Source organism: Miniopterus natalensis, chromosome 6 (assembly GCF_054644295.1).
Source record: "Miniopterus natalensis isolate mMinNat1 chromosome 6, mMinNat1.hap1, whole genome shotgun sequence".
Taxonomy (NCBI): Eukaryota; Metazoa; Chordata; class Mammalia; order Chiroptera; family Miniopteridae; genus Miniopterus; species Miniopterus natalensis.
Genome location: NC_142086.1, coordinates 10,438,973 through 10,463,097, shown reverse-complemented (window position 1 = coordinate 10,463,097; position 24,125 = coordinate 10,438,973). Strand labels below are relative to the sequence as shown.

Below are 24,125 nucleotides of genomic sequence, written 5' to 3'. Positions count from 1 at the left end.
TACCGTATCTTCCTAACAGAGCTGAGGGCTTGCCCCATTCTCTCTCCCCTCTCTCTCCATTCATCCATATCATTTTTAATTGATAAAGACTTAAAAAAACAGAACCACAATACCATTAATATAAGCAACAAAATCAGTAACAGTTATGTAATATCATCTAATATTCAGTCTATGTTCAATTTTCCCTGGTTATCTCAAAAATGTACTTTAGAAATGGTTCAGTCAAGTCACAAACCATATCCATACACTGCATTTGGTTAATATGTCTCTTAAGATTCTTTTAATTTAGAACAGGCACCAGAACATTTTATGTCTTCATTGAGTCTTTGAATTATTTTTAAAAAAATATTTATGTATATATTACGTACATAAATTCTTGCAGGGCAGTGAAAAATGTTTTTCCAAATAGTGCTAAAAGGTACATAATGAAATATCCCTCAGTTTCCCTCCCCAGAAGCAAGGTTACCAGTTCCACACATAACCTTCTAGAAATAGTCTCTGCCTACATGAGCATGCCTGTCCCTGAGGTGGTTAAGAGCAAAGACATGAGTTCAGATCTCTGTTCTGCCACTTACTAAGTCTATTGTTCTTTGAAGACGTTTCGTTTTACTAAGTATAAATCTTGGGCATGTTATATGGCCTCTGAGCCACAGTGTTTCCTCTGGGAGGTGGGACTAATAATAGTCTTAAGGGTTTGTTAAGAGAATTCAATCAGGTAACTAAAGTACTTAAGTAATTACTCATTACTATATACATTCCCCTTTGGCTTACCCTTAAGTGATACAATGATGCACATTTCTCTTCACTTGTTTGGTTTGTTTTTTCATTTTACACATTTGGTGATAATTCCATACCTGTTCTCATAGATTCGCTTCACTGTTTGTAATCACTGACTTATATTCTGTTGTATGGATGCCATACTGATAGATATATAAGTTATTTCTAATCCTTTGTTTTACAAAAAAGCAAAACACTGCAATGAATATACTTGCTATATTTTATAGGATTAGTGTGCAAAACATCCATAAGGTACACTCCTGGAAATAAAATTGTTCAGCTCAGGAACATGTGCATGTCAGTGCCCAACTGCCTCCAAGGAAGCGTAACATTTACACTCCTAAGAAAATGCACAAGGTCCCCATTTCCCTACACCCAGCTCCCCGGAACATTGCGGAAAGCCTCGATCTTCGTTAATATGATTTGTGAAAAGTGGTATCTCCTAGGCTTGTAATGTACATTTATTTCTCTTATTGTGAGAAAATAAAAGAAATATAGTGCAACTAAACCTCGGCAGTCAGATGACCTGCCCCAACTCCTGAGTGCGACCCGCGTGAACACTGTCAGCTGCAAACGCCCTGTGGGCATTCGTGAAGCGGGCACCCCTCTCCCCCACGAGGCGAGGCTCACTTTGCACGTGGACCGAGGCAGGCAGTTACCCCCGGCGGTGAGGGTTTGTTCTGAACCCGCGCACCCCTCACCTGGCCCCTTTCTGACCACGGCCTGGCCCAGGGTGGGGCGCTGAGGCCTGGGCCCTGCGTCTGCACCGCTGACCCCTCCTCTCTCCAGGAACACTGCCTCCCCTGGGCCTCCCCACTGTCCCGCTGCCGGGTTTGCTCCCAACTCGCAAGCTCCCTTTCTCATCGCCTCAGCCACCTTCTCCCTCCTGCGTGGGAAAACACGGGGGAGCCCCAGGGCGCCTTCCCAGCCTCTCTTTCCTCTAACTACAGCTTCTCCCTAGATAACCTGTCCATGGCTTTCCGCCAGGGCCAGGGCCAGGGCCAGGGCCAGGGCTAGGGTGAGGCCACTGAGGCAGCTAGGACATAAAAGTTAGGGAGGCCTTCACTCTCAGGCTCCGCAAGCGCAGGGCTGGCCCGGAGAGAGACCGTCTCCTTGCATTTTATACCCCAGCTCCACCTGTCACATACCCCTGCCCCCTCCCTGCACCCCCAGACACATGGATCCTGTTCGACACCTCCACTTGGTCTTAAACATGACCCAGACTTAAAACAGAGCCCTTGCCTCCCTTCTCACTCCCACCCCAAACCTGCTCCTTCTATTTCTATCTCGGTTAATAGCATCGCCATTTGTTCAGTTGCTCGGGCCGAAAATCCAGGAGTTACCCATAATTCCACTCTTTCTTCAAGTCCTGTCTTCTATCTCCAAAATATATCCCAAATCTGACCACCTCTCACCACCTCTACTCCCACTCCATTGGGCCAGGCCCCGTCTCTGGCCACTGTATGGGGCCACCCAGGGTCTCCCCTCCCCTTACACTCACGACTCAGCGGCCAGAGCAATATTTTTACATCATTGAGACTGTGTCACTCCCCTACTTAAAACCCTCCAGTGGCTTCCAAATGAATTTAGAATTAAAAGAAGACTCCTTCCCATGTTCAATAGACCAGGACCTAGCAGGGGCAGCAATCTGAGCTCAGCAAAGTGATCTCTCTTCCATCTCCCCTGTTCACCAGGCTCACTGCTCCCTCCTGCCCCGGCTGTGCTCCTCTCCCTGGCGTGCTCTTCCCCAGATGTTCACCAGGCTCACTGCTCCCTCCTGCCCCGGCTGTGCTCCTCTCCCTGGAGTGCTCGTCCCCAGATGTTCACCAGGCTCACTGCTCCCTCCTGCCCCGGCTGTGCTCCTCTCCCTGGAGTGCTCGTCCCCAGATGTTCACCAGGCTCACTGCTCCCTCCTGCCCCGGCTGTGCTCCTCTCCCTGGAGTGCTCTTCCCCAGATGTTCACCAGGCTCACTGCTCCCTCCTGCCCCGGCTGTGCTCCTCTCCCTGGCGTGCTCTTCCCCAGATGTTCACCAGGCTCACTGCTCCCTCCTGCCCCGGCTGTGCTCCTCTCCCTGGCGTGCTCTTCCCCAGATCACTACAGCCACTTCCTTTCAACATTCAGCTGTCAGTTCAGGTGTTCCATTCCTGACACCCAATCACTCACCCAGTCACTGCCAGTCCCTTTACCCTGTTTTATTTCTCCATAGCGTTGTCGCCATCGGAAAGTGTCTTATTGTTATCACTGCACAATAACTCCCTTAAAGCCCAGGGGCTTCAGACAAAAGTTTAAGTTCAGCTGGACAGTTCTTGACTGAGTCTCTCCTACCTTTATAGTTAAATAGCAGCCAGATTGATGTCACCTGGAGACTTTGCTGGCCAGAGGTCTAACACTCTTCCCCCCAGGCTTGGTGCTCCTCCAGGGGGGCCCTCTCTCCAGGAGAGCAGCCTGGACCACTCCCGGCAGGCAGCTCAAGCCTCCAAAAGGGAACCAGTGGGAGCTGCCGGTCCCCTCAAGGGCTAGGTGCGTAACTGGCACTGGTGCTCTGTCATAGGCCAGCCCAGGTGCAAGGGGACTGAGGAATAAATTCTACCTCTTAAAGGGGAAGTTATGTTGTGTAAAAGAAGGAAAGGAGTTGATGATGGCCATCTTTGGCAATAAGGTATCACATTCATTTGTCCGCTTTTTACTTGTCTATCTACTCCCATTAGGTTATAAACTCCACAGACAACAGGGACTTTGTCTATCTTGTTTGATGGTTCTATTTCCAGCACCTAGAAGAATGCCTGGCACATAGTAGGTGCTCAATAAATAAACACTAAATGTTTAGGAAACTAAAAGGGACTGAAATAGACTTCCCCAGATTGGTTTTGTCAGGTTTGCTGATGTTAAGCATGCTGATGCCTCAGCAGATAAGAGAAACCCTCCATTTAGAAAGCATTTCATTTCCTCTGCAAACAAGAAAAACTTACCCTGAACACGAAATCTAGAAATAGACTTGGCGTGTTTTCCAAATGGAAAATATTTCTTGTACCACCAGAAATTATTTTCCCACAGCTTGTGCTACATCAAAATATTGAAGTTGACTGCAAATATCCTTTTCTTTAAAGCAAAGGAAATATGAAAACCTCCTGTTATTTGAACTCTCCCAGAGGTCCCCAAACTGAAAATGTCATTGTAAGTTAAGATAGAGTTAAATAAAATAGATGATGGCTGAGAAATGTCAGTGAAAGTTTTGGTCATCGGCCTGGGCCTGTGTGGCTCAGTTGGTTAGGGTATTGTCCTGTACACCAAAAAGTTGTGGGTTTGATTTCCAGTCAGGGCATATACCCAGGTTGAGGGTTCAGTCCCTGGTCAGGTCGTGGGAGGGTGTCAATTGATTTTTCCCTCCCTCTCTCTCTCTCTCTCCCCCTCCTTCCCTTCCTCTCTCTAAAAATAAAAAATAGCCCGGCTGGGCGGGGCTCAGCAGTTGAGCATCGACCTAGGATCCAGGAGGTCACAGGTTTGATTCCCAGTCAGGGCACATGCCTGGGTTGCAGGCTTGATCCCCAGCAGGGGACTTGCAGGAGGCAGCCGATCAATGACTCTCATCATTGATGTTTCTCTCTCTCTCTCCCTCTCCCTTTCTCTCTCTGAAATCAATAAAGATATATTTTACAAAATAAAAAAATTAAATTAAAAAAAAGTTTTGGTCATCAAACTTATGTACAGTTTTTGGTTATAAAGCCAGCATTTGTTTATTGAAGGAATTACATGACCAAAGCAGAAAACAAATTCCCTCAAACCTCTCCTTTGCTAGTTTTTACTGGTGAGTTGTATAAAATAATCCCGTGTTTAAATCATTTTATAAATCCCTTATAAATTAGTGAGAATGTATTCATCTGAAGGATTTTAGTGATTTGTTGAAGTTAAAAATACAGGTATTATGTTTTTAAAATTACACTTGCAGACAACTGCTAGTTAAATTTCTTCTCATCTTTGTGTTACCTCCAGTTTTCCCAGATTTGCTCAAAGCGATCCCAGTGAGTATCCACGCCAATGTCATTCTCTTCTCCATGATCCTAATTGTCCTCACCATGGCAGGGACGGCCCTCTTCATGTACAACGCTTTCGGCAAGCCCTTCGCAACTCTGCACGGCCCACTAGGGTTGTATCTTCTGAGCTTCATCTCAGGTAAGAACCGTATTCTACCCCTGGAGACAAGTGTGTTTTCAATGTCAAAAGATAGGTCTACTCAAATATAGAGCTGCCGGGTAGATCCATAAAGGTTCACAGTAGCATTATATATGATAGCAAAAAGTGGAGAAAAATATAATTATCCAACAGTAGGGACTTCAATAAATACGGTAGTCTATGCAAATAATACGATGCTAACATTAAATTCTATTTTTGAATGAGACGTAATCAAAAGGATAAATGTTTGTATCAAAAAGTCAAATGGAATAAAAAGCAGTATATAAAATTTTTTAAACATGGAACTAATTTGATATATATATATAGAGAGAGAGAATATATACAAGTATATATCGTATATATACTCTATATAGCCTCCATATATAGTACATAAACATATATAGAGAGAGACCATTCTGCTGGTAAGCAGTGAAATTTTCTCTGAGCAGTAAAATTATAGGTGATTTTAATTTTTTCTCATACTTTTTAATATTTACAAATGTTCAGTAATGTGCATTTATTTACACATAGTCAGAAAAATAAATAAAAATCATCAAAAACAGCAAAGGACGAGTGTTGCACCCACATGCGGTGCTGTCCCCAGGCCCGCAGGCAGTTCGTGTGGCCTAAAGGCAGGTGTGCCCGGGCGAGGGGAAGTTCCAAGCCAGGACATCAGCCCGGCAGTAAACCTGGGCTACTCGTAGCCAGGCTTGATGGAAAAGGGAAAGAAATCTAGCCAGGGCCACAGGGTGCTTAGGATATGTTTACAAGGAGGGAAAAAATGAGAAAATACAATACGTAAGTCCTCCATAGCCATTTTCCTATAGGATGTCTCTGATTTCCTCCAACTCCAAAGTTGCAAAAAGACTCATATTCTGTCACATTCCCAGGAAGCAAGTAGCTTTACTAATGATTTCACAGAGAGATTCGAGAGATCACATCGCACACCAGCAAACAGCGCATTGCAGACCCCCATTCTCCCCGTTTCATTCTCCGCTGTCGCCAGGCCCAGGCCCCTTCTTTCTCTTGACATCACTCCCTTCCCTCTGCATAATTCCACTCCAGCCACAGACTTGCTTAGCTCCCTCTGTGTGAACAAAGGCTGGTCATCAGCAGGCATTCGAGCCTCCAGCCATTATTGGGTTCCTTTCTGGTCTTATGCCACCCTCATCTTGACAATCAAATGAAACACCCTACCAAAGTAGTTGTCTCTCTGGTGGGGGTTCTGCTAATATTTTTTCCAGATCTTTCACAAGCAGATAATTTTCAATTGTGCACCAATGATTACCCTGGGAAGGCAGAGTCCAAGTCTTTCTAATCGTTTATCTCTAGCAAGAGCATCCAGCATGAGGCTCTACACACAGTAAGCCATTCAGTGTGGATCGTGGACTTGTAAAAGCAAGCCGGGAAGATGTTAACCTGGTCACTTAGTACAGTCCCGGTTAGAGAAACCGGAATTCAAATGGCTTGGAATTAGCAGAGTAGGCCCATAGAGGCGGTGGGACATGAGCCAGAGGGGATGGAAGATGGTAAAGGAAAGCCAAGGGCTTTGCAATCGGGCCAGAGGAGCAAGGGCATAGGTACAGGGTGTGGAGGGACAGCCCTAGATAGTGACTGGACCTCATGGGAAGGTCGAGGTCAGAAGTAGGTGTTGCCACAACTTCCCCTCACCCAACATACCAAACCACACTGGGTGTGCTATCTTAACAAAGGCCATAGAATCCATCGGGTCAGCTAGAAAACAGAACACATACTATTTAAACAGAGAGGATAGAGTGCTCAGCAGTGGATCTTAAAGTGGGGTCCCCAGACCAGCAGCATCTGCATCACTGGCAACTTGAAAGAAATGCAGATTCTCAGGCCCCGCCCCAGACCCACTGAATCAGAAGCTCTGGGGGTGGGGCAGGGCACTTCGTGCTTTCACAAGCCCTTCCTTCAGGTGCAAGCTTGAGACTGAGAACCAGGTAATAGGGAATTAATTAAACAGGTGTTGGAGAACTGAAAAAACAAAACGGAGACCCTGAGGTAACTCACAAACCATAGTTTCAGAAAGCAGCTACCACCCCTAGGGCTCGTGAACCAGGGGAGGTCTGGAGTTACCAGAACCTAGAGACTAAGGAAAGGCCCAGGGTGCTGGGTCTCGGACCACTGAGGAGATGGCACTGTCACGGGGCCCCAGGAGGTGGCTGTGGGAGTGCGGGAAGTCTGGGTAACTCCCAGTTGCGGCTGCCAGGAGAGGGCCAGGCGCCAGGTGGAAGGAGCAGACCCTCCTCTCCTGCGCTGTCCTCCCCGCCCCCACCCATGCTCTCCACTGGCAGAGACTAATGGGAAGCAGCTGACAGGCAGAACTAGAGCCTGGGGAGTCTTGACCCAGCATCACAAAGCAGAGAAAAAAGAGCTGGTTGGAAGCCGAGACACAACAGCTTATTAACTGGCACAGTCATCTCACACCAGCTTCTGAATAAAATTCAGAACAACAGCCCATTTGGAAGACAAATTATTTGGCAGTGCTAATGGACAACCAAACTAACAGTACTTGAAAAGCAAGATGACTCCAAGTCCCATATCATATTGTAGCCTTTGGCCAAGTCTAATGCAAAAAAACTTGAGCACAGAATATATGTGGGACCACACAGACCCTGTGCTTACACTATATCTTAGCTTTGAACTTGTTGCAAAAGCAGGTGTTCAATAAAGGTTTTTGGATGAGGGACGGAAGGGAGTGGGAGCAATGTAAAGGAGCCAGCTCCAGATCTGGGTCTTGCAGGGGTTAAAGGCCTTAGTGTTTCCAGATCATCTGTGTGTGTTTTTAAGCTCCAAATCCTTATTTTTAAATTCCAGAGTTTTCAATAACTTTTAAAAACATGTGTGAGGGTCAGATGGACCCACAGTCTGTGACCTTTGGGGATGAAGTCACTCCTGAATCACAGACTCCCTGATTCCCCTTCAGTCTCCAGCAGTACCCTGGAGCGCCTGGGGTTTGGGAAAGGTTTATCTGAAGTTGTAATATTCATGGTGACCCCAGCTCTAAACCCTGATTGTGGAAGGGTGGGGGTTTTACAGCCCTTATCTCAAACACTGAAAGTGAGCCAATAATGGAGTGAGAGGCCCTTCATCTCCAGTGTGAGTCACATTTCATTAGAGACGCCCCCAGGGGGCAGCTCTCTTCCACCTTCTGCCCAGGTCGCATCCCTCACAGTCAACAGAGAAGAATCCTTCCTTCTAGATCTCCTTCCCTTTTTCTACTTACCCCTAGATTCTCCCTTTCCTCGTGCTGATGTCATCGCAGGGCCATTTCTTCAGCTGCCTGGTCCTGAGGCATGAAGACGGGGAGAAGAAGGGAAGGGAAGGGAAGGGAAGGGAAGGGAAGGGAAGGGAAGGGAAGGGAAGGGAAGGGAAGGGAAGGGAAGGGAAGGGAAGGGAAGGGAAGGGAAGGGAAGGGAAGGGAAGGGAAGGGAAGGGAAGGGAAGGGAAGGGAAGGGAAGGGAAGGGAAGGGAAGGGAAGGGAAGGGAAGGGAAGGGAAGGGAAGGGAAGGGAAGGGAAGGGAAGGGAAGGGAAGGGAAGGGAAGGGAAGGGAAGGGAAGAGGGGTCCTCCTGCTGTCTAGCAGAGACCTTCCACGGCCCAGAGTAACAGTGCTCTGAGCCCCTCCTTGTGTTTCCTGCTGTGGTGCATGCCTGACTGTGGACAGAGAAAAGAAAGGGAACAGTGCTTTGGATTAGGCCACCAATGGTTTTGTTACCGGCCAGAGGACAAGACCTCCGTGCTTGTCTTCTTGGAGGAAAGATTTCAATCAAGACACAAAGTGTAGAAAAGCAAGCAAGAATTCATTGACCACAGCAAGAATACACTTAGGACAGTGAAACAATGAAGGGCCTAGGCTGGGCTGCTTTGGCTCACTGGGGAGTCAGAGATAAGGGGGCCTTGGAGACAGGTTCAGAGGGTTAGCCGGGGAGGAGCTGCCACTGCCCACTGCTCCCCTGGTTGCAGGTCTCCTAAGGTCCCTTAGAGAAAAGAAGGGGGAAGAGAATGGAGTGGCCTTGCTCCACTAGGGGGGAATGAATGTGGGGGTCCTTCATCCTGAGCCTATTTATCTCTCTTGCAGGTGGAAATCTTAGGGGAGATCTCAAGGGAGGGCCTCAATAGAATAGTCATCATCTTTCCAGGTGTGTCCTTTCAGGGTCCTGGTCTCCACTGATTGGTGGGCACCAGGGGGGTCATTAGTAAATGCAGCTGGTCCTAAGACAGCCATGGTGTCACTTGTCTGGTTTTGCTGCTTTTCTGGGCCTGGAGCTGAAATACAACTGAGGCCTAGATGTTACCTTTAAGGAGGAAACGCTCAGGGGGTCTAAGCCGAATTACCAGGGATATGCTGGGAGAATAGGTTACCCTGGGGGCAAGGTTTTTGTTTCCCCAGTTTTGCCCCTTGCTAGGCACCTGGGGCTTTCTGCCCTGGTGACCTTCTGTATCTGGCCCATTGTCCTTGCTCTGCTCATGTCTGTCTAACCACCTATAACAGTTTCAGTCCCCACAGCTTGTTCATACTATGGCTCCATGGACCAGACGTTCCTTCCACTTCTCATGGCTGCCAGTTTGGCTCATCACATTCCTCAGCCTCCTTCGTGTAACATTCCTGCCCCTCTCATTGTTCCATGAAAACCACACGAGTCAGCTCGCTCTCTCTCCTCCTGTCAATTATAAACGAGGTCTGAGAAATTGTTCCCCTAGTTAGGATTTTAGCCCTACCTTAATGGGCCCCCACAGTTCATTGTGGGCAGTGGTTCTCTTCCTGGACTGTACATTAGAATCACCTGACGAGCTTTCAAAACTAATGATGCCAGGTCCCCACATCACACTAATTTAATTGGAGTCTCTGGAGGTGGAGCCTGAGCAATGGTATTTTTTAAGCTCTTGTAGGTCATTCTAATGAGTGATGAGTGTTGAGAACCATGGTGCAGGTGCACATATTTCATTTACTCAGCAAACCTGAGTGAGGGCTCACTCAGGTTTATAGTGGTCACTGTGATACCACAGTCACCACTGTTATAGTGGTCACTATGATACCACAGTCACCACTGTTATAGTGGTCACTGTGATACCACAGTGAATCAGGCACACAGTCCTGCCTTTGTGGGGCCTACAATATAGTGGGAGAGTCACACAAAAGTGTACAAGTAATTAAAGATCACAAAAATTATAATCAGGGTGATAAACAGGCTGCTATGATAGAAAATGGGGGGGGAGGGGGCTTCAGTGTGGTGGTAGGCAACGGCTACTCCCATTAGCTGAGTTCTAAAGATACAAAGGAGCTGAGGACCCTCAGAGAATTTCCCTAGGAGACATGTGAGGACTCTAGAGAAAGAGGTCACCTTGCTGTAGGAACTGAAAGTAGGCCTGTGTGTCCAAGGGGCAGGCAGGGAGGGGGAAATGGAAAGAAATTAAATTGGAGAGATCAGTTGATGCCAGTTAATGTTGGATCTCCAAAGCTATGGAAAGTCTTTTGGAATTGATTCTAATTGCCATGAGAAGTTTGTGAAAGAGTTTAAGAAAATGCTGGATGGCTGATTTACCTTCTAAGAAATGTCCAGTGAAAGACTATGCTATTGCATTGGGTATGGAGAGAGACGAATGAATTCTAGGGACATTTTGAAAGCAGATCCAAAACATTTTGCAGGTAGCTTCAGCAATTAGTAGATAGTGATGGCATTAACCAAGATAAATAAAATAGGAGAGGAGCAAGCTTAGAGGTTGGGGCAATACAGAAGCAGGGAGAGGAGCTCAGCACCGGAAATCAGGTATTCTACTTGGGGCATGTCAAGTTTGGGATCCTGTGAGATGTGCAAGGGAAGGTGTCAAGTAGACAGTTGGGTATATGAGCCTGGAGCTCAGAGAAGAGGTCTAGATGAAAAATATAAATGTAGGAGTTGCCAGAATATAGATATTATTTAAAGCAATGACAATGGATGAGATCATCTAGGGAGAGAATATAGTTAGAAAAAAAATGGCCCGGAACCAGTCCCTGAAGAACACCGACAGTGAATTTGGGGTTGAGGAGGAGCCACCAGAGGACACTGACTAGGTGTGTCCAGAGGGGAGGAAGGAAACCAGGAGACGGCGGTGCCCCGGAGGCTGCAGGAGGGGTGTTTCAAGAGCACTGGTCAACAGTGAGCCTTGTAAAAGAGCCAAAGGGAGATAAAGGTGGAGGGGAGGGAAAGTGGGGGCGCAAAATGAGGGAAAAGGGTGAAAAACACTTCCCTTGGGGTTTAGAATATAGTAAGGGGAAAAAGAGAGGTGTACACAAATTAAGGAGGTGAAGAGAGGAAGCAGAGAGAGAGGGAGGGAGGGAGGGAGAGGGAGAGGGAGCTGAGTATAGCAGCAGCTGACCCACAGTTTCACACTGGAGCACTGATATATGAGTATATGCCTTTATATGTTCCATTCTAGAAGTTTCCCAGCTGGCGGCAAAGTCCCAGGTCTGCACGTTAAAGAGAGCAGGCTGGGGGGAAGACTGGCCGTGAATCAATGGTGGGACATCCTGGGTAACTCAGTGGATACTCTCTGAGGATGATACTAAACATATTGGGTCGAGCGAGCCTTTTGGAGGTGATGAAAAACTCCAAAATGTGGACTTACTGCAAATTGCATTTATATGTCTTCTCTTACATAGAGCATCATATTATGAGTTATATCAAGCAAGGCAAACAAATAAAATGACTGCCTTCCTTTAAAAGGGGGTGCTACGAATATGGGTCTAATTGATTATGATAATTACCTCAGTGGCAGGGCCCATAAATAAGCTCAGTCATACACGGCACGTGAAGACCCGGAAAATAAAGAGCAGGACAGAAATAGAAGCATGCTTTCATTGCACATCAGTTTTGGTGCCACTAAAGCCCTGGCCTCTGTAATATGTTGAGGACACACTATTCTGCAACTGTCTGAGTCTTGTTTCACTTGGGTCCTTACGGAGGAGCTGTTGTTCGGGGTCCGAGAAACAGATTGAGGGTGTCCCAGCACCAAAGCCACGGGGCGTGAGGAAGGATAAGGACTGGGGTGGGAAAGTCAGCAATAAGAATATTCTACCAGTTTCTCAACATAGCCTTTAGAAAGGAGGCCACAGCGGGAAAAGGGAAGTGAGCCAGCCCGCGGTGGCAACGGGCAAGAAGCTGCTTTGGGGCGCAGGCAGCAGCTGCCGGGGCAGAAGTGCTGTGAGGACTGCACCCCGCACCCCGCCAGGGGTGCAGGGCAAGGACTGTCCAGCTCACTCCGCGAGGGCCCAGCCGAGACCTTGCGCAAGGAGATGCTCGGTCTTGTTCTATCACAATTGCAGAGAGACTCCTTCCCTACTCAGAATGTGCATGTATGTCTGCCCTTCTGTTTCATTAGAGTCAAAGCCCAAGTCCTTGCTGCAACCTCCAGAGCACCACTCTCACCGCCCGGTTCCTTTGCACTCGCTGTTCCCTCAGCCTGAAATGCTCTTCTCCTCAAACATCCACCGTCTCACTCCCTGACTTCCTTCAGGAGGCACTGAAATGTCATCTTCTCTCTGAGGCCTCCCCAAGGCATCCCCTTCCCTGCTTTATTTTATTCTCTTAGTGGGTATCACACTCCAATAAACTAAAGAAGGTTCTTCCCTACCTTGTTCCTACCCCTCTCTGCACTGTCTCCACACCAAGAGCTCCATGAAGATCGGGGTTCCTGTCCGCTCTGTTCACTGCTGTATCCGCGGCGCCCCGAACAGTGTGTAAGCACCCAATAAATACTTGTCGAGTGAATGAATAAAATAGGAGCAGCCCTGGGTATTTCCTGGTAACAAATGACATTCTCCTTTTCCGAAAATCAATTTGATCAGAACGAGACTGTGCTTTAAGACCGTTTCTTCTTTGCACAAATCACCCTTCTCACTACCATGCGCCGGTGAAGCGTGAGTTAGCTGTGGGCTCTTCGCCTCTCCGCTACAGAAGAGGGAGAGGAAGCGCCGAGCCCGGCTCCTGTTAATCCTTCATCCACAGCTGCTCTTTGGAGTCACGTGGCCAACTTGCTCTCCATTACGACCTCAGAATCTACTCTTAGATATTAGCTTGCTTTACTTGACCCTCTGCCCATTGTCTGATAGTAGCCATTGGTCCCTAAATGCCATGGGAGCCAGAACCACTTCCATTGGTGGAAGAAATTGTTGCTGGGATCTCACCTCCAATACCTGCTTTCTAGTGAGATTGCAAGACTTCCCAGAAAATTAGCACGTGCACCCACAAAGTCGTGGCTCTCTCACCCCCACTTATCATTTTTCAAGACTCCTGAAAGAAACAAATATCAATTTATCATTCTGTAGAGGAAATGGAATGCCTCTGACATCTGTCACCTATAAGAGGGCTAAAGGTGACGTGTTAGCTTCTGGAAATGTTGGCCATTACTTTAAGTGGAATTGCAATTCTAATTTATTATCTCCCAAAATACAATCTCAGTGAAAATGGGAGAATCCTTCATAGATTTTCACCTTGGAGGATACTATTCTACCAAAACTCATGGTGCCCTGGACTTGCCCAGACCCTAGCACGATGTTCCCTCTCAGGGGCCAGCCAGCCATGAAGAAGCAGTTTCCTCCTTGGCTGTGACCTGTGTTCCCCGTGTTGTAAGGATTGGAGGAGAGAGGTGCCCAATTCTGACGGCTGCCAGAGTGTCATGAGTGTGCAGTGCCTAGCATGTTACAAACACTTGGTAATTGACTGATAATTCATGGTGTGACAGCCTTGTAACTCAGGGATTCTGTTCAGTCAGAAATTAACTCAGTAATCAAAGTCATTAAAGGGAAGAAAACACACTACAGTACCAGCCAGATGGTGGGGAAATCAAACACCTGAAGGAAAAATGGCTAGTCTTTGAGTAAAAGGCTCCACATCCTAGCTGGAGCAAGGCTTGGCAGGCTTTCCTAAATCTGCTGTGCTCTAACCTTCCATGTGAGCAGGAGCAGTGCTGGTCAGATGGACAGACGTGGGGAATCTGTCCAAATGCCCCGGCTGAGTTTGGGCTCTCATGGAAACTGAGGAAAGGAGGAGGGAAGCGTGCAGACCTGATCCTGACATTCGTAAGGCCTTGGGCAAGACTGTGAATGAGAGCTCACACACCCCGCGGCTAGACGTTTAAAAGTTAAAAGGTAATCAACTATTCACCGCGGCATGGCCTAGCCTCCTGCCTGAACCAACATCTCTCCATAGGACCCAAGAGGCCAGATTCAAATTTAGGATTCCTGAGCCCTGAGAACTCTACACTTGAATGTGGTGATGGGAGGAGAGCTGGCTGCTCTCCCCTTTCCGTCCGTGCCCGGTTCCATCCACATCGTAAACGGCCTCCAGCGGCTCCGACCATTGCCCAGGCAGTGGTGCCTGGGACACCTTCAGGCCTCAGACCTGTGTACCAGCCACCGAGTCTGCCTTTGGGAGGACTGGCCCAGGGAAGATGCCCATGTAACCCTGGAAAGTCCTCAGGTGTTTGGGGAAGGAATTCCCGGGTCCCAGAAATATATCTAAAATGTGAGTCAGGGACTCCAGATGGGCCTATCCCATGGACTTCAAGGACTCCTTACCCCAGGGGGGAGGGCTCTCCAGAAGAGAGAGAGCAGGACCCCTGAGTGTGGGATCCTTGCTGGAGCCCCTTGCTGGACTCTGAGTCATGCTGGAAATGTGCTAAGCCCTGTTCTCACGATCATTCACATCCCTTACACACCTCCCTCCACATCCCTAGCAGTGAGGCCACCAACAGAAATGCTTCATGTACCTTTTGGTCCATAAGTCATAAACAGTTTTACTTGATCTCACGTTTCTTTTAGAGCCATCAAGAGAAAAGCAAAACTATTCTAAACCCACAGAGTTGTTCCCCTTTACATACCTTAGCAGCGTTGGCAGAGACTCGGGCTGGGTTCTATGCTCTGCCTCTGAAATGACAAAGCTGACCAGATGGCCAAGCCCAGAATCCAGAGCAGAACCTCAGACCATCCTGTCACCCACTGGACCACGTGTTCTGATTCGAGAGCTTGTGCGCTTCAAGTATTAGCTGTGGCAAATGGCTGTGAGTTTACAGCCCTGAGAAGGAAGAAAGGCGTACCCTTTGCCACAGCCTGGATGGACCTGGAGAGCATTGTGCTAAGTGGAATAAGCCAGTCAGAGAAAGACAAGTACCATCGGATTTCACTCATATGTGGAATCTAATGAACAAACTGAACTAACAAGCAAAATAGGGACAGATTCATAGAGGGCAGGCTGACAGCTGCAGGGGGTGGTATGGGGGGGATTGAGCAAGAAAGGAAAAAAGAGAGAATGAACTCTTGGACATGGACAACAATGTTGTGGATGCAGGTGGAAGAGGGTAGAGGAGGGATAAATGGTGATGGAAAAATAAACAAACAAACAAACAAACAAACAAATAAATAAATAAATAAATAAGAGGGGGCGGGGAAAGCTGTGAGTTTAAGACACCCCAAGCAACTTTTACTTCAGGAATTTGAAATGCAGTCTCACTAGGAGGCTATCTCCTTAGCAAAGTAGTACCTTTAAAATATTTAACAACTTGAAAAGGAAATGGAGCTTGAATTTTCCTTTCAAGGCTAAGGAAATACAATGTTTCTCTTCTGTCTGAAATTCACCATCTTCTCAGACAAAGAAGCCTCTCTTGGTAAAAGCAATGGTATTTTCTCCACCATTTTCAAATAAAAGATAAAGAGAAAAGAGCACTGCAGCCTTCGTGTTGGATCTAACAATGAAGGAATAATACAGTTTTGCCAGGGGAAAGCTCTGGTGTTAAGCTCAGAATACAAAAATAGGTTGACAATTTTACACAGGAATATTCTCAACTACTGCTCTGAGGCTAGTAGGTGGTGAACTTTCAGGAAAATTATATCATTTGATTACTTGGGGGTGTATTATGTTGACGGTCAAGCCGATGGGGCCATTCCTAAGCTAAATTCTGATAAAGAAATGTGATTGCCCCTTTCCTGCTCCCCCATTCCCCACCCCTCATAATAATCTCTGTACCTCCACCCCAACCCAAACCTGGCCTCCTTGCAGCTCCCCCACATCAGGAACGCTCTCCCAAGAGTCAGCTTCCCTTTGCTCGGCTAACTTTTCCTACAGCTACTTCTCAGGAACCTTCCATCACGCTGCACACGCTCTCAGTGATAACCGCCTGTACCTCCCTTATTATTACACTCGTTGCAATTGGTTTAACCATCACTTTACCTGTGTCCCCTGCCCGATTACACCCTCTGCTAGAGCAGAAAACATATACATTTTCTTCAAGGTTTAAATCTCCACCACTTTCCCCATGCCTGGCATGTAATAAGTCTAGTTGAATAAATAAATGAATGAATGAATAAATGGGAACTTAAGCCACTATGTTGCTGCTCTCAGGGTATTTGAATGAACTATAATTGAAGAACCAAAAGCACTCACCTGTCCTAAAGGAGCCCTAACCCTAATGGGAGAATATTTGGAGGAATAAGGCACTGTAGGGCATTCTTTCTGGTTACCTACCTGATGTAGTCAGGTTTTTTTTGGTGTGTGGTGGGGTAAGAATTATGCAAAAAAACTCTTGAGAAGAAAGTAATACATAAAAACCATAAGAACAGTTACCAACTAGTAAACATTTCTGCATGTCAATTCTAACGTCAAATGCTAATCATGTATCATCACTATTTGTATTTTATACATAAGGAAATTGAGATTTTGTGATTAAAACTGTTTAATTTCACAGGTTATGAACCCAAATGGGTTTGACCTACATCAGAAAACCATCTCAGCACTTCTCCCATTAACTGGCACCCCTTTGCGGTGGCCTGGAATCCAACACAGGCCGAGGAAGCCCTGGGAGTCCCAGCCATCGGCTGTGCCCCTGCCCCTGCCCCTCTGCCACCTGCTCTGACAGTGCCATCTGCTCACCTGGTGGTCCCCCATTCTCCATCCTCAGGGGGAGAGGTCCTATTAGAGTTTTTAGGCACCGATCTGTATGGATGCCCCTGTCCTGCAGAGGTCTCACCAAGATGGCAGCTGCACACGTTAAAACTCTATTATTAGGCTGCCAATGAGTGATAAATGAGGGAAAAATAATAATAGTGGATTAAACAAAATAGATGTTTATTTTTATCTCACATGAGACCCTAGAGGCGGAAGTCCAGGGTTGATCTGGTGGCTCCAGGTATCTGGGATGCAGATTCCTCCTCTTGTTTATCCAAAGCACGTGGCTTCCATTTCTGAGGCCACCCTAAGCGCCTGCGGGAGCCGCAGCCAAAGCTTCGGCATTTGGGCTACGGGAAGGAGGGAGGCCCTAGTGCGTGCATACCTCGAAGAGACTTTTCTGCCCCTGCATCCCAGCCCCTCTCAGCCAAGCAGTGTAGTCTTTATTCAAGGCAGCCATGCGCCCAGGCGAAACTCCTGAGCTCTGTTCCCAACAAGAACAGGCAGCCTGTCCTCCACACCTCGCCCAGGCCGCCTCTGCTCAGGGACCCCTCTGGGGGGGAGGCGGAGTCATGCGACCCTCTGAAGGCAGCCGGGCCTTGCACAGGGTGGTGTGAAGGCATTTCTCCTGCAGGGCTGTGAAGTATTTTGAGAAACCTGTTCTCTTGAAGCCACATCACAGCAGTGGCTGCTCTGTGCCTGATCTCACCACCATGCCCTTAAGATGCCCAGCAGCGCAGCCTTCTCGCACGCAGGGAGCAGCTCCCGGCTCCGTAAGGTCAGCTCCACACGGCCCCACGTCTGCTCACTCGGAGCCGGCGCCCGGGCACTCCCACCACCTGGTGGGGACTCAGGCCGTGGTTGCTAATTGGAAATGATATACTTTTGCAGACAAATGCAAATGAGGGCCGTGGTACAAGGCTTTCCCGAGTCTGCACATCTGCTCTTCCCTGCGCCTTTCAGTCGGGAAATGCCCGTCCCAACGCTGTTTGTTCCTTCTGTTGCAGGCTCCTGCGGCTGTCTTGTCATGATTTTGTTCGCCTCTGAAGTGAAACTTCACCACCTCTCAGAAAAAATTGCAAATTATAAAGAAGGGACTTACGCCTACAAAACGCAAAGTGAAAAATACACCACCTCATTCTGGGTAGTTTTCATTTGCTTTTTTGTTCATTTTTTGAATGGGCTCCTCATACGCCTTGCTGGATTTCAGTTCCCCTTCGCAAAATCGAAAGACACAGAGATGACGACTGTAGCTGCGGATCTAATGTACTGAGGCCCACCACTTCTGTGGCTCGGCAAGGCAGTGAGGGGACTCACTGCGGCCACTAGGATATGGTTCATTTCGTCCATCCTTTCAGATGCCCCAACTGGAGCACCCAACCCCTCAGTGACAATGTTTACAAACTGTGCAGGAAGGTCACAGGCTGCAGAGGGAGGGAGCAGAGGGAAGGTTTGGAAGGTTGTGCTGCCTGGTGGGGAGTTGCTTCAGCGGGTTGTCAACGCAGTTGACTAGGACGGACAACCTGTCACGCCTCATACACAGCGACATGCAGGATGCCCACTCCCTCGCAGAGGCGTAGACGGCACGGGTATGTTTTAATAGAAACATACTGTTTCGGATATACCCACACATTTGTTGCCACAGACACCAGAAAACAGGGCTGGAATCACTTTCTTAAAATGACAGTGCATTAAGTGAGCTTTTTTTAAGAGTTCATTTAAAGCCCAGCCTTACTATCCACGCCTGTTGATCAAAATTTGCAAACCTCAAAAACTAAACAAGAAGAAAAAACAAAGCTAAGGGTATTTTCCCTCCTGCTACAACCCCACGACATTTGCACAGTACTTACAAGGGAGATAACTGCCAGGACCACTGAAGAAGCATGAAAATGATTTTTCCTAGTAAACTTGGTCTAAAATGCACTCATTGGGGCTGTTGTTTCTAACCTCAGTGTCTGGAGCACTAATTCCCAATTATGTTACGTTCTGGGATTATGACACTAGCACTGTGTCATCGAGGTTTTGGGTCTGGCTGTCACAAAACAGGGCCCAGGTCAATTTTCCCCCAGCATTACCCATGAAATTGATCTGCAGATGACCAAAGGCCATGACTGAGCCAGGAACGAGCCCCTCCTCTCTCCGCCACTGCCATCCTCAAGAGCACACAGAGGAAACAGCAGAGAATAACAGAGGCACACCACCAGGCCACCCCCCAGAGCCACTCAGTTTTGCAAGGGCTCATTTTTAAAGAAATACTTTTTCCCTTTTGGAAAAATTTACAAGAAACAAATGACTGTTTGTATCCCTGAGATGTAACTTGCTCTGGTGGTGTTTACAGCCCACAGGCTGACACGAGACCATTAGTCCCTCTTCCTTCATTCAGGAAACTCACCTGGAAATGTCTAGTAGGCCACAGGTCAGTCTAGTGATAAAGGGGGTGTTTGGTTTAGTAATGAACTAGAGCCCACTTATGGAAGTCTTCAGCCAAAATGGTGAGACACAGCATCAGCAGCTAGGAGTGGCAGGAAGCACAGGGACAGCCACCCTGTGGGTTACTGGCCTGAGGTCTCCGAAGGCCAGGCTCCCCACACTCTCACTGGACCTCTCCCCCACCCCCAACCCCACTCAGAGGTTTGAAAAACTTCTAACACCAAGCTTTCTTCTTTAGAAAACAAGTCTCTGGTTGTTCTCTGTTCTGTAAAAAGAGAAACCTTCAAGCAGCAGCTGAAAATCCAGTGAGAACCTAACAGGCAAACTAACAATATTCCCTCGGTGGGAAGTAGAGGTTGGGCCCTGCAAATTGTGTCACTCACAAAAATAAATACAATCCGGCCCTTGGAGTGCTATTAAGTTGTCTCCCTCTCTTCTCTCGGATGAAATATGTGGTCACCAGTGTTCTAAGGGTAGCCCTCAGAAGAGGGATCTGGCCAGGATGTCTTTTTCTGGCTCTCTCTGTGGGGATCAAAGGCAGGGGAATGACATCGGTTAAGCTGAGTCAGACCTTCCACTCAGGTGGCAGCCAGCATTCCCACATTCTCACAAGGACATGGGTCCCCTGCTGGCTCTGGGGCCATAAACGCAAGGCCGCGGTTGGGTGCTGGGTTCCAGGTGGTCAGTTACACTGTGGGAAAGAATGGCAGAAAGCCATGAAAGTCATCTGAAGCCCTCCCGCGAAGACTCTGCAGGGAACTTGGCAAGACACGTTCACCAGAATGGGAGGAAGCCCCTAAACTAACCCTTGTGGACAGGGCAGTTCGCAGGTTGCAATGGTCTGGTGGTCCCCTCTGCTCCTCCAGAGCAGCCCCTCTCAGTCACAAACTTTCAGTGTGGATGAGTTTGCTGGTGGGTCACACACTACACACCCCTAGGACAATAGGTAGAGGGAGGAGGGGTTCCCACTGGCCTCATTAGGGTGCACCAGCTTCCAGCTTGCCACTAGAATGGAGATTGGTCCCAACCACTTACCTATCAAAACCTGAACAAGAACCAACGGGGAGACTGGGAAGGGGCTGTGGACAACAGGGAGGTTTACCCTCTCTCTCAATCTTCCTCAACTTCTTCCCTTCCAGTAGGATCCAGGACAGGTAAAAATGGGGTGGTTCTTATAGAAATGCTGCTTTAAGCCCAGTCCCAGGCCACCCACCTTGTTTTCTAACTACCTTGCTGTCCCTCATTGCTTCCGTTTAGATATTTGGAGCCTGTGCTATTTGGGTGCCCAGCATTTGATGTGGTGAGTTGTCCATTCTCAACCCTCTTCACAGTGGCAGTTGTTCGTGGCCCAGAGCAGACAAGCCCCCTCCTCCAAGTGACAAGGGACATAACCATGCTGATGGGTTTAGAGAAAAAGGACCTGCTCCTTGAAGTTCACAGGCAGAGAGCAAGACAGGCAGGTCTGTGGCCCTGGGTCCTGGGGTGAAATTCCCCTTGGGGAAAAGCCCTCTTGCTCTAATGTAAATGCAATAAACTTGTACTCTGATTTATAGACTTTATGGTTCCCTCTGCCCCCACCCACAGGCATACCTGCCGCATCACAGCCCAGTGCTCACTGGGCTATTTGGAAAGTCCAAAGGGGCCTGAGGCTGACTGGATGACTCAAGTCAGAAATCCCTGGAGAATGTCCCCTGCAGGGCCTACAGAACAGCAGGAGAGTATGAGACCTAGGGGTAGGTGGGGCGGTGGGGGAGAAAGCGGAGGGTGCTGTGCAAGCCACCCAATAATTAAAGGCAGGTGTCTGAAAGACTGTGTTTCTTTGCCAGAATCTTGGCCTGAAGGATTTCGACCTTCCCCCAAAGCGAACAGAATGAGCAGCGAGGCAGCCTTGTCCCTCACTAGGCCAAAGTCCACTGCTGTCCCAGTGGCCGTGACTCTAATTCTGGAGGAAAATGAGAGACTTGCACACTGTTAAAAGCCTTGTGTCCTCTCTCCTCCAGTCTGGCTGGTAAGGGGCACGCGGAGAGGGTGGCCTGGCCCCTCAAGCGCCCCAAGCCCATGCCGTACCGGGAGCCGGCAGCCTCAGCGCACGCAGGCTGCTCACGTGCCCTGCCAGTGTCCTCACCTCCTTCTCGCCCAGGCAAAAAAGTGTGTCGTACCTAACTCGGAGGTGTGGATTCCAGGATGCCACAGCTCACGGACTTGCACCTAAATAAATTGCTATCCTTCCATTTAATCAAGTATAACAAAGAATGTGTCTTAGGGAAGGACAGTGTCTGCTGCACACCCCAGGCCAGCGGCCTGGGAAGCTGGGTTTGCCCTTCATTTGCTGTCATTAGGTGCCCCCTTCGCACTCCTTTGCTCCCCCCCCCCCCCACTGACTGTGACAGATGGTACTGTGTGTTCCCTACCACAGCTAAACTACATCTCCCAGCCTCCTTTGCGGGTGGGTCTGTGTGAGTGAGTCTGGACTGGTGGAAAGTAGGCTCAGGTGACCCTGAAGAACAACCCATGCAACCCCTCAGTTCCATCTTCCCTGGTACTGCCACCTGGGAGCTTGTGGGATCCAGACGGTGAGGCTACAAAACAGAGGCGGGCTTTGTGACCTGTACTGGAGTGTGACTAGAGCAATAAATGAACTTTCTGTAAAGCCACTAAGTTTGGGTGGCTATTTGTCACTGCAGCTTAGCCCACCATAGCCTAGCCGACAGGTCTTCTCTAGGGTGGCTCTTCGGCTTCATGCCAGTGGGACACTGCTCGAGGTGTCTCGAGGTGTAGCCTGAGGCCAGGTGCACCGCTACCACCAGCACTGAGCTGTTGAGCCTCAAAATGCTTTCATTTTAAATTAGTTCTGTTTTGTCCAGTGCTGAATCCCCAGTCCCTAGGACAGTGCCTGACACGTGATAAATGTTTGCTGAATGACAATGGCCAATTTTCAATCCTTCTTTCTGTCCCAGAGACTTGACTGCTTCTAATATTTGCTGAAGTCCCTAAACTCAGTCCCCTTCCTATCATCTTGCATGTCCCTTTCTCCTCAGTTTCCATCTAACCATAACCCCATCGGGCCTTCACTCCCTCCTTTCGAAGGGGGTGACTGTTATGAGACACAGGTCTGTTGTTCTGCCACATCTTCCCAACCCTTTGCCAGTAGCTGCCCACAACACTCAAGAGAAGGTGCTGATGCTGGTTCTAATGAGTGACTCGAATGACTTACAAGATGTTGACTAAGATTCAACTGTGCCCCGCAGGAAAGAGAGGTAGAGGGCATGGTCCCTGCTCCTAGAACTTAGATCAGTTTCCTAAAATCACTGCACATACAGCCACTAACATGTCGATTGTTTTCTCAGTAAGTGAATTCAAGTTGAACCAGCTTGTGGAGTGAGAAAGAGCCTGATTCAAGCCCAGCTTTTCCTCTCACCAGTTCTGTGATGTCGGGATACCTCCTGACTTTGTTTACTTATCTGCAACTAATCTAAATGCCTACAGATGTCCCCAATAGATGAACATAAATCACAATCATACTCTATTTAATTTCCAAATTTTGATAGCACTAAATAGATGGTCCACAGCCAAACTGAGAACTGAGGCATTGCTCCCCACCCCTGCCCTCTCCCCCAATCCCTCCCGCTTCATTCTGGGAGTTTCTAAGTCCTGTTTCCTTAGGAACAAGTCTGGAGGGACCTGGAGAGTATTAGGCCAAGCGAAAAAAGCCAGTCAGAGAAAGACAAGTATCACATGATCTCCCTCACATATGGAATATAATGAGCAAAATAAACAGACTCATAGATACAGAGAAAAGACTATTCTGGGGGGGCAGGGTGTGGGCTGAGTGAAAAGGTGAAGGGATTAAGCAAAAAAAATAAATAAATAACAAAAAAACACACAAAAACTCACAGACACAGACATCAGTATGGGATCACCAGAGGGAAAGAGGGGTGGCAGAAGGTAGAAGAGGGTAAAGGGGGGTAAATGGCGATGGAAGGAGACTTGACTTGCGGTGGTGAACACACAATACAATATACGATGGTGCATTGCAGATTTGTACACCTGAGACCTATGTAATTTTATTAACAATGTCACCCCAATAGATTCAGTTAAAAAAGGTACACCTGTAAAACTATTTGAAAGGTAACAGTATAATAAAATTGCAGGGTTAGTTTTTCCAAAAACTAAAAAATAAAGCATAGAAGATGGCGGCGTAGGTAACAGCTGCACCCCCGCCTCCCGCAACCACATCAAAATCACAACTAAAATACAGAACCACCCTCACTCAGAGCCTCCTGAGATCTGGCTGCACAGAAGCCCCACAACCAGGGAGCTGAAGCAGCACCGAGACAGGGAGGAGGGGCGGAAACGGGGGCAGATCGGGGCTAAATCCTGGAGACTCGGTTGCGGGCCCACACCCGGTGCTCGGTTGAAACCCAGGAGGGAATCTCGGTGGTGGGGGTTCCCCGGAGGAGGGAGGGGTCCCAGCCCCACAGCAGGCCCCCAGCCCAGGGCTCCAGGGCTGAGAAGAGAAGTCCCCACAACTCCGGGCTGTGCAACCAGCGGGGACTGTCCCTGAGGGTCGCGGAGGCTGCTGGAGCCCCAGCAGCTCCTCTAAAGGGCCCGGCGCGGACTCACTCGGACACTCCCTCTGAGCCCAGCGCCGGGCAGCAGCCTGAAGGGACCCGGGACACTCGGGGAGGAACTAACCTGCCTGAGATCCGGGCGAGAGGCGGAGGGCGGCTTCCTCCCAGGCAGAAGGGCTGGCGGAGGCCATGGCTCCTGTGGCGAGTCCTCCCCGCACAGCCGGCAGGCAGG

The 24,125-nt window shown here is 48.5% G+C and overlaps 1 protein-coding gene across 1 annotated transcript in view; it reads left to right on the top strand.

Annotated features, from left to right (window-relative positions):
• Positions 1 to 18,165, top strand: part of CLRN1 (clarin 1) — a 37,119-nt gene extending 18,954 nt beyond the window's left edge. Inside the window, exons 2-3 of the mRNA XM_016216698.2 lie at positions 4,769 to 4,948; positions 17,900 to 18,165. Coding sequence (XP_016072184.2) covers positions 4,769 to 4,948; positions 17,900 to 18,165 — 446 coding nt within the window. The remainder of the gene's footprint in view (positions 1 to 4,768; positions 4,949 to 17,899) is intronic.
• The last annotated feature ends 5,960 nt before the right edge of the window (positions 18,166 to 24,125 follow it).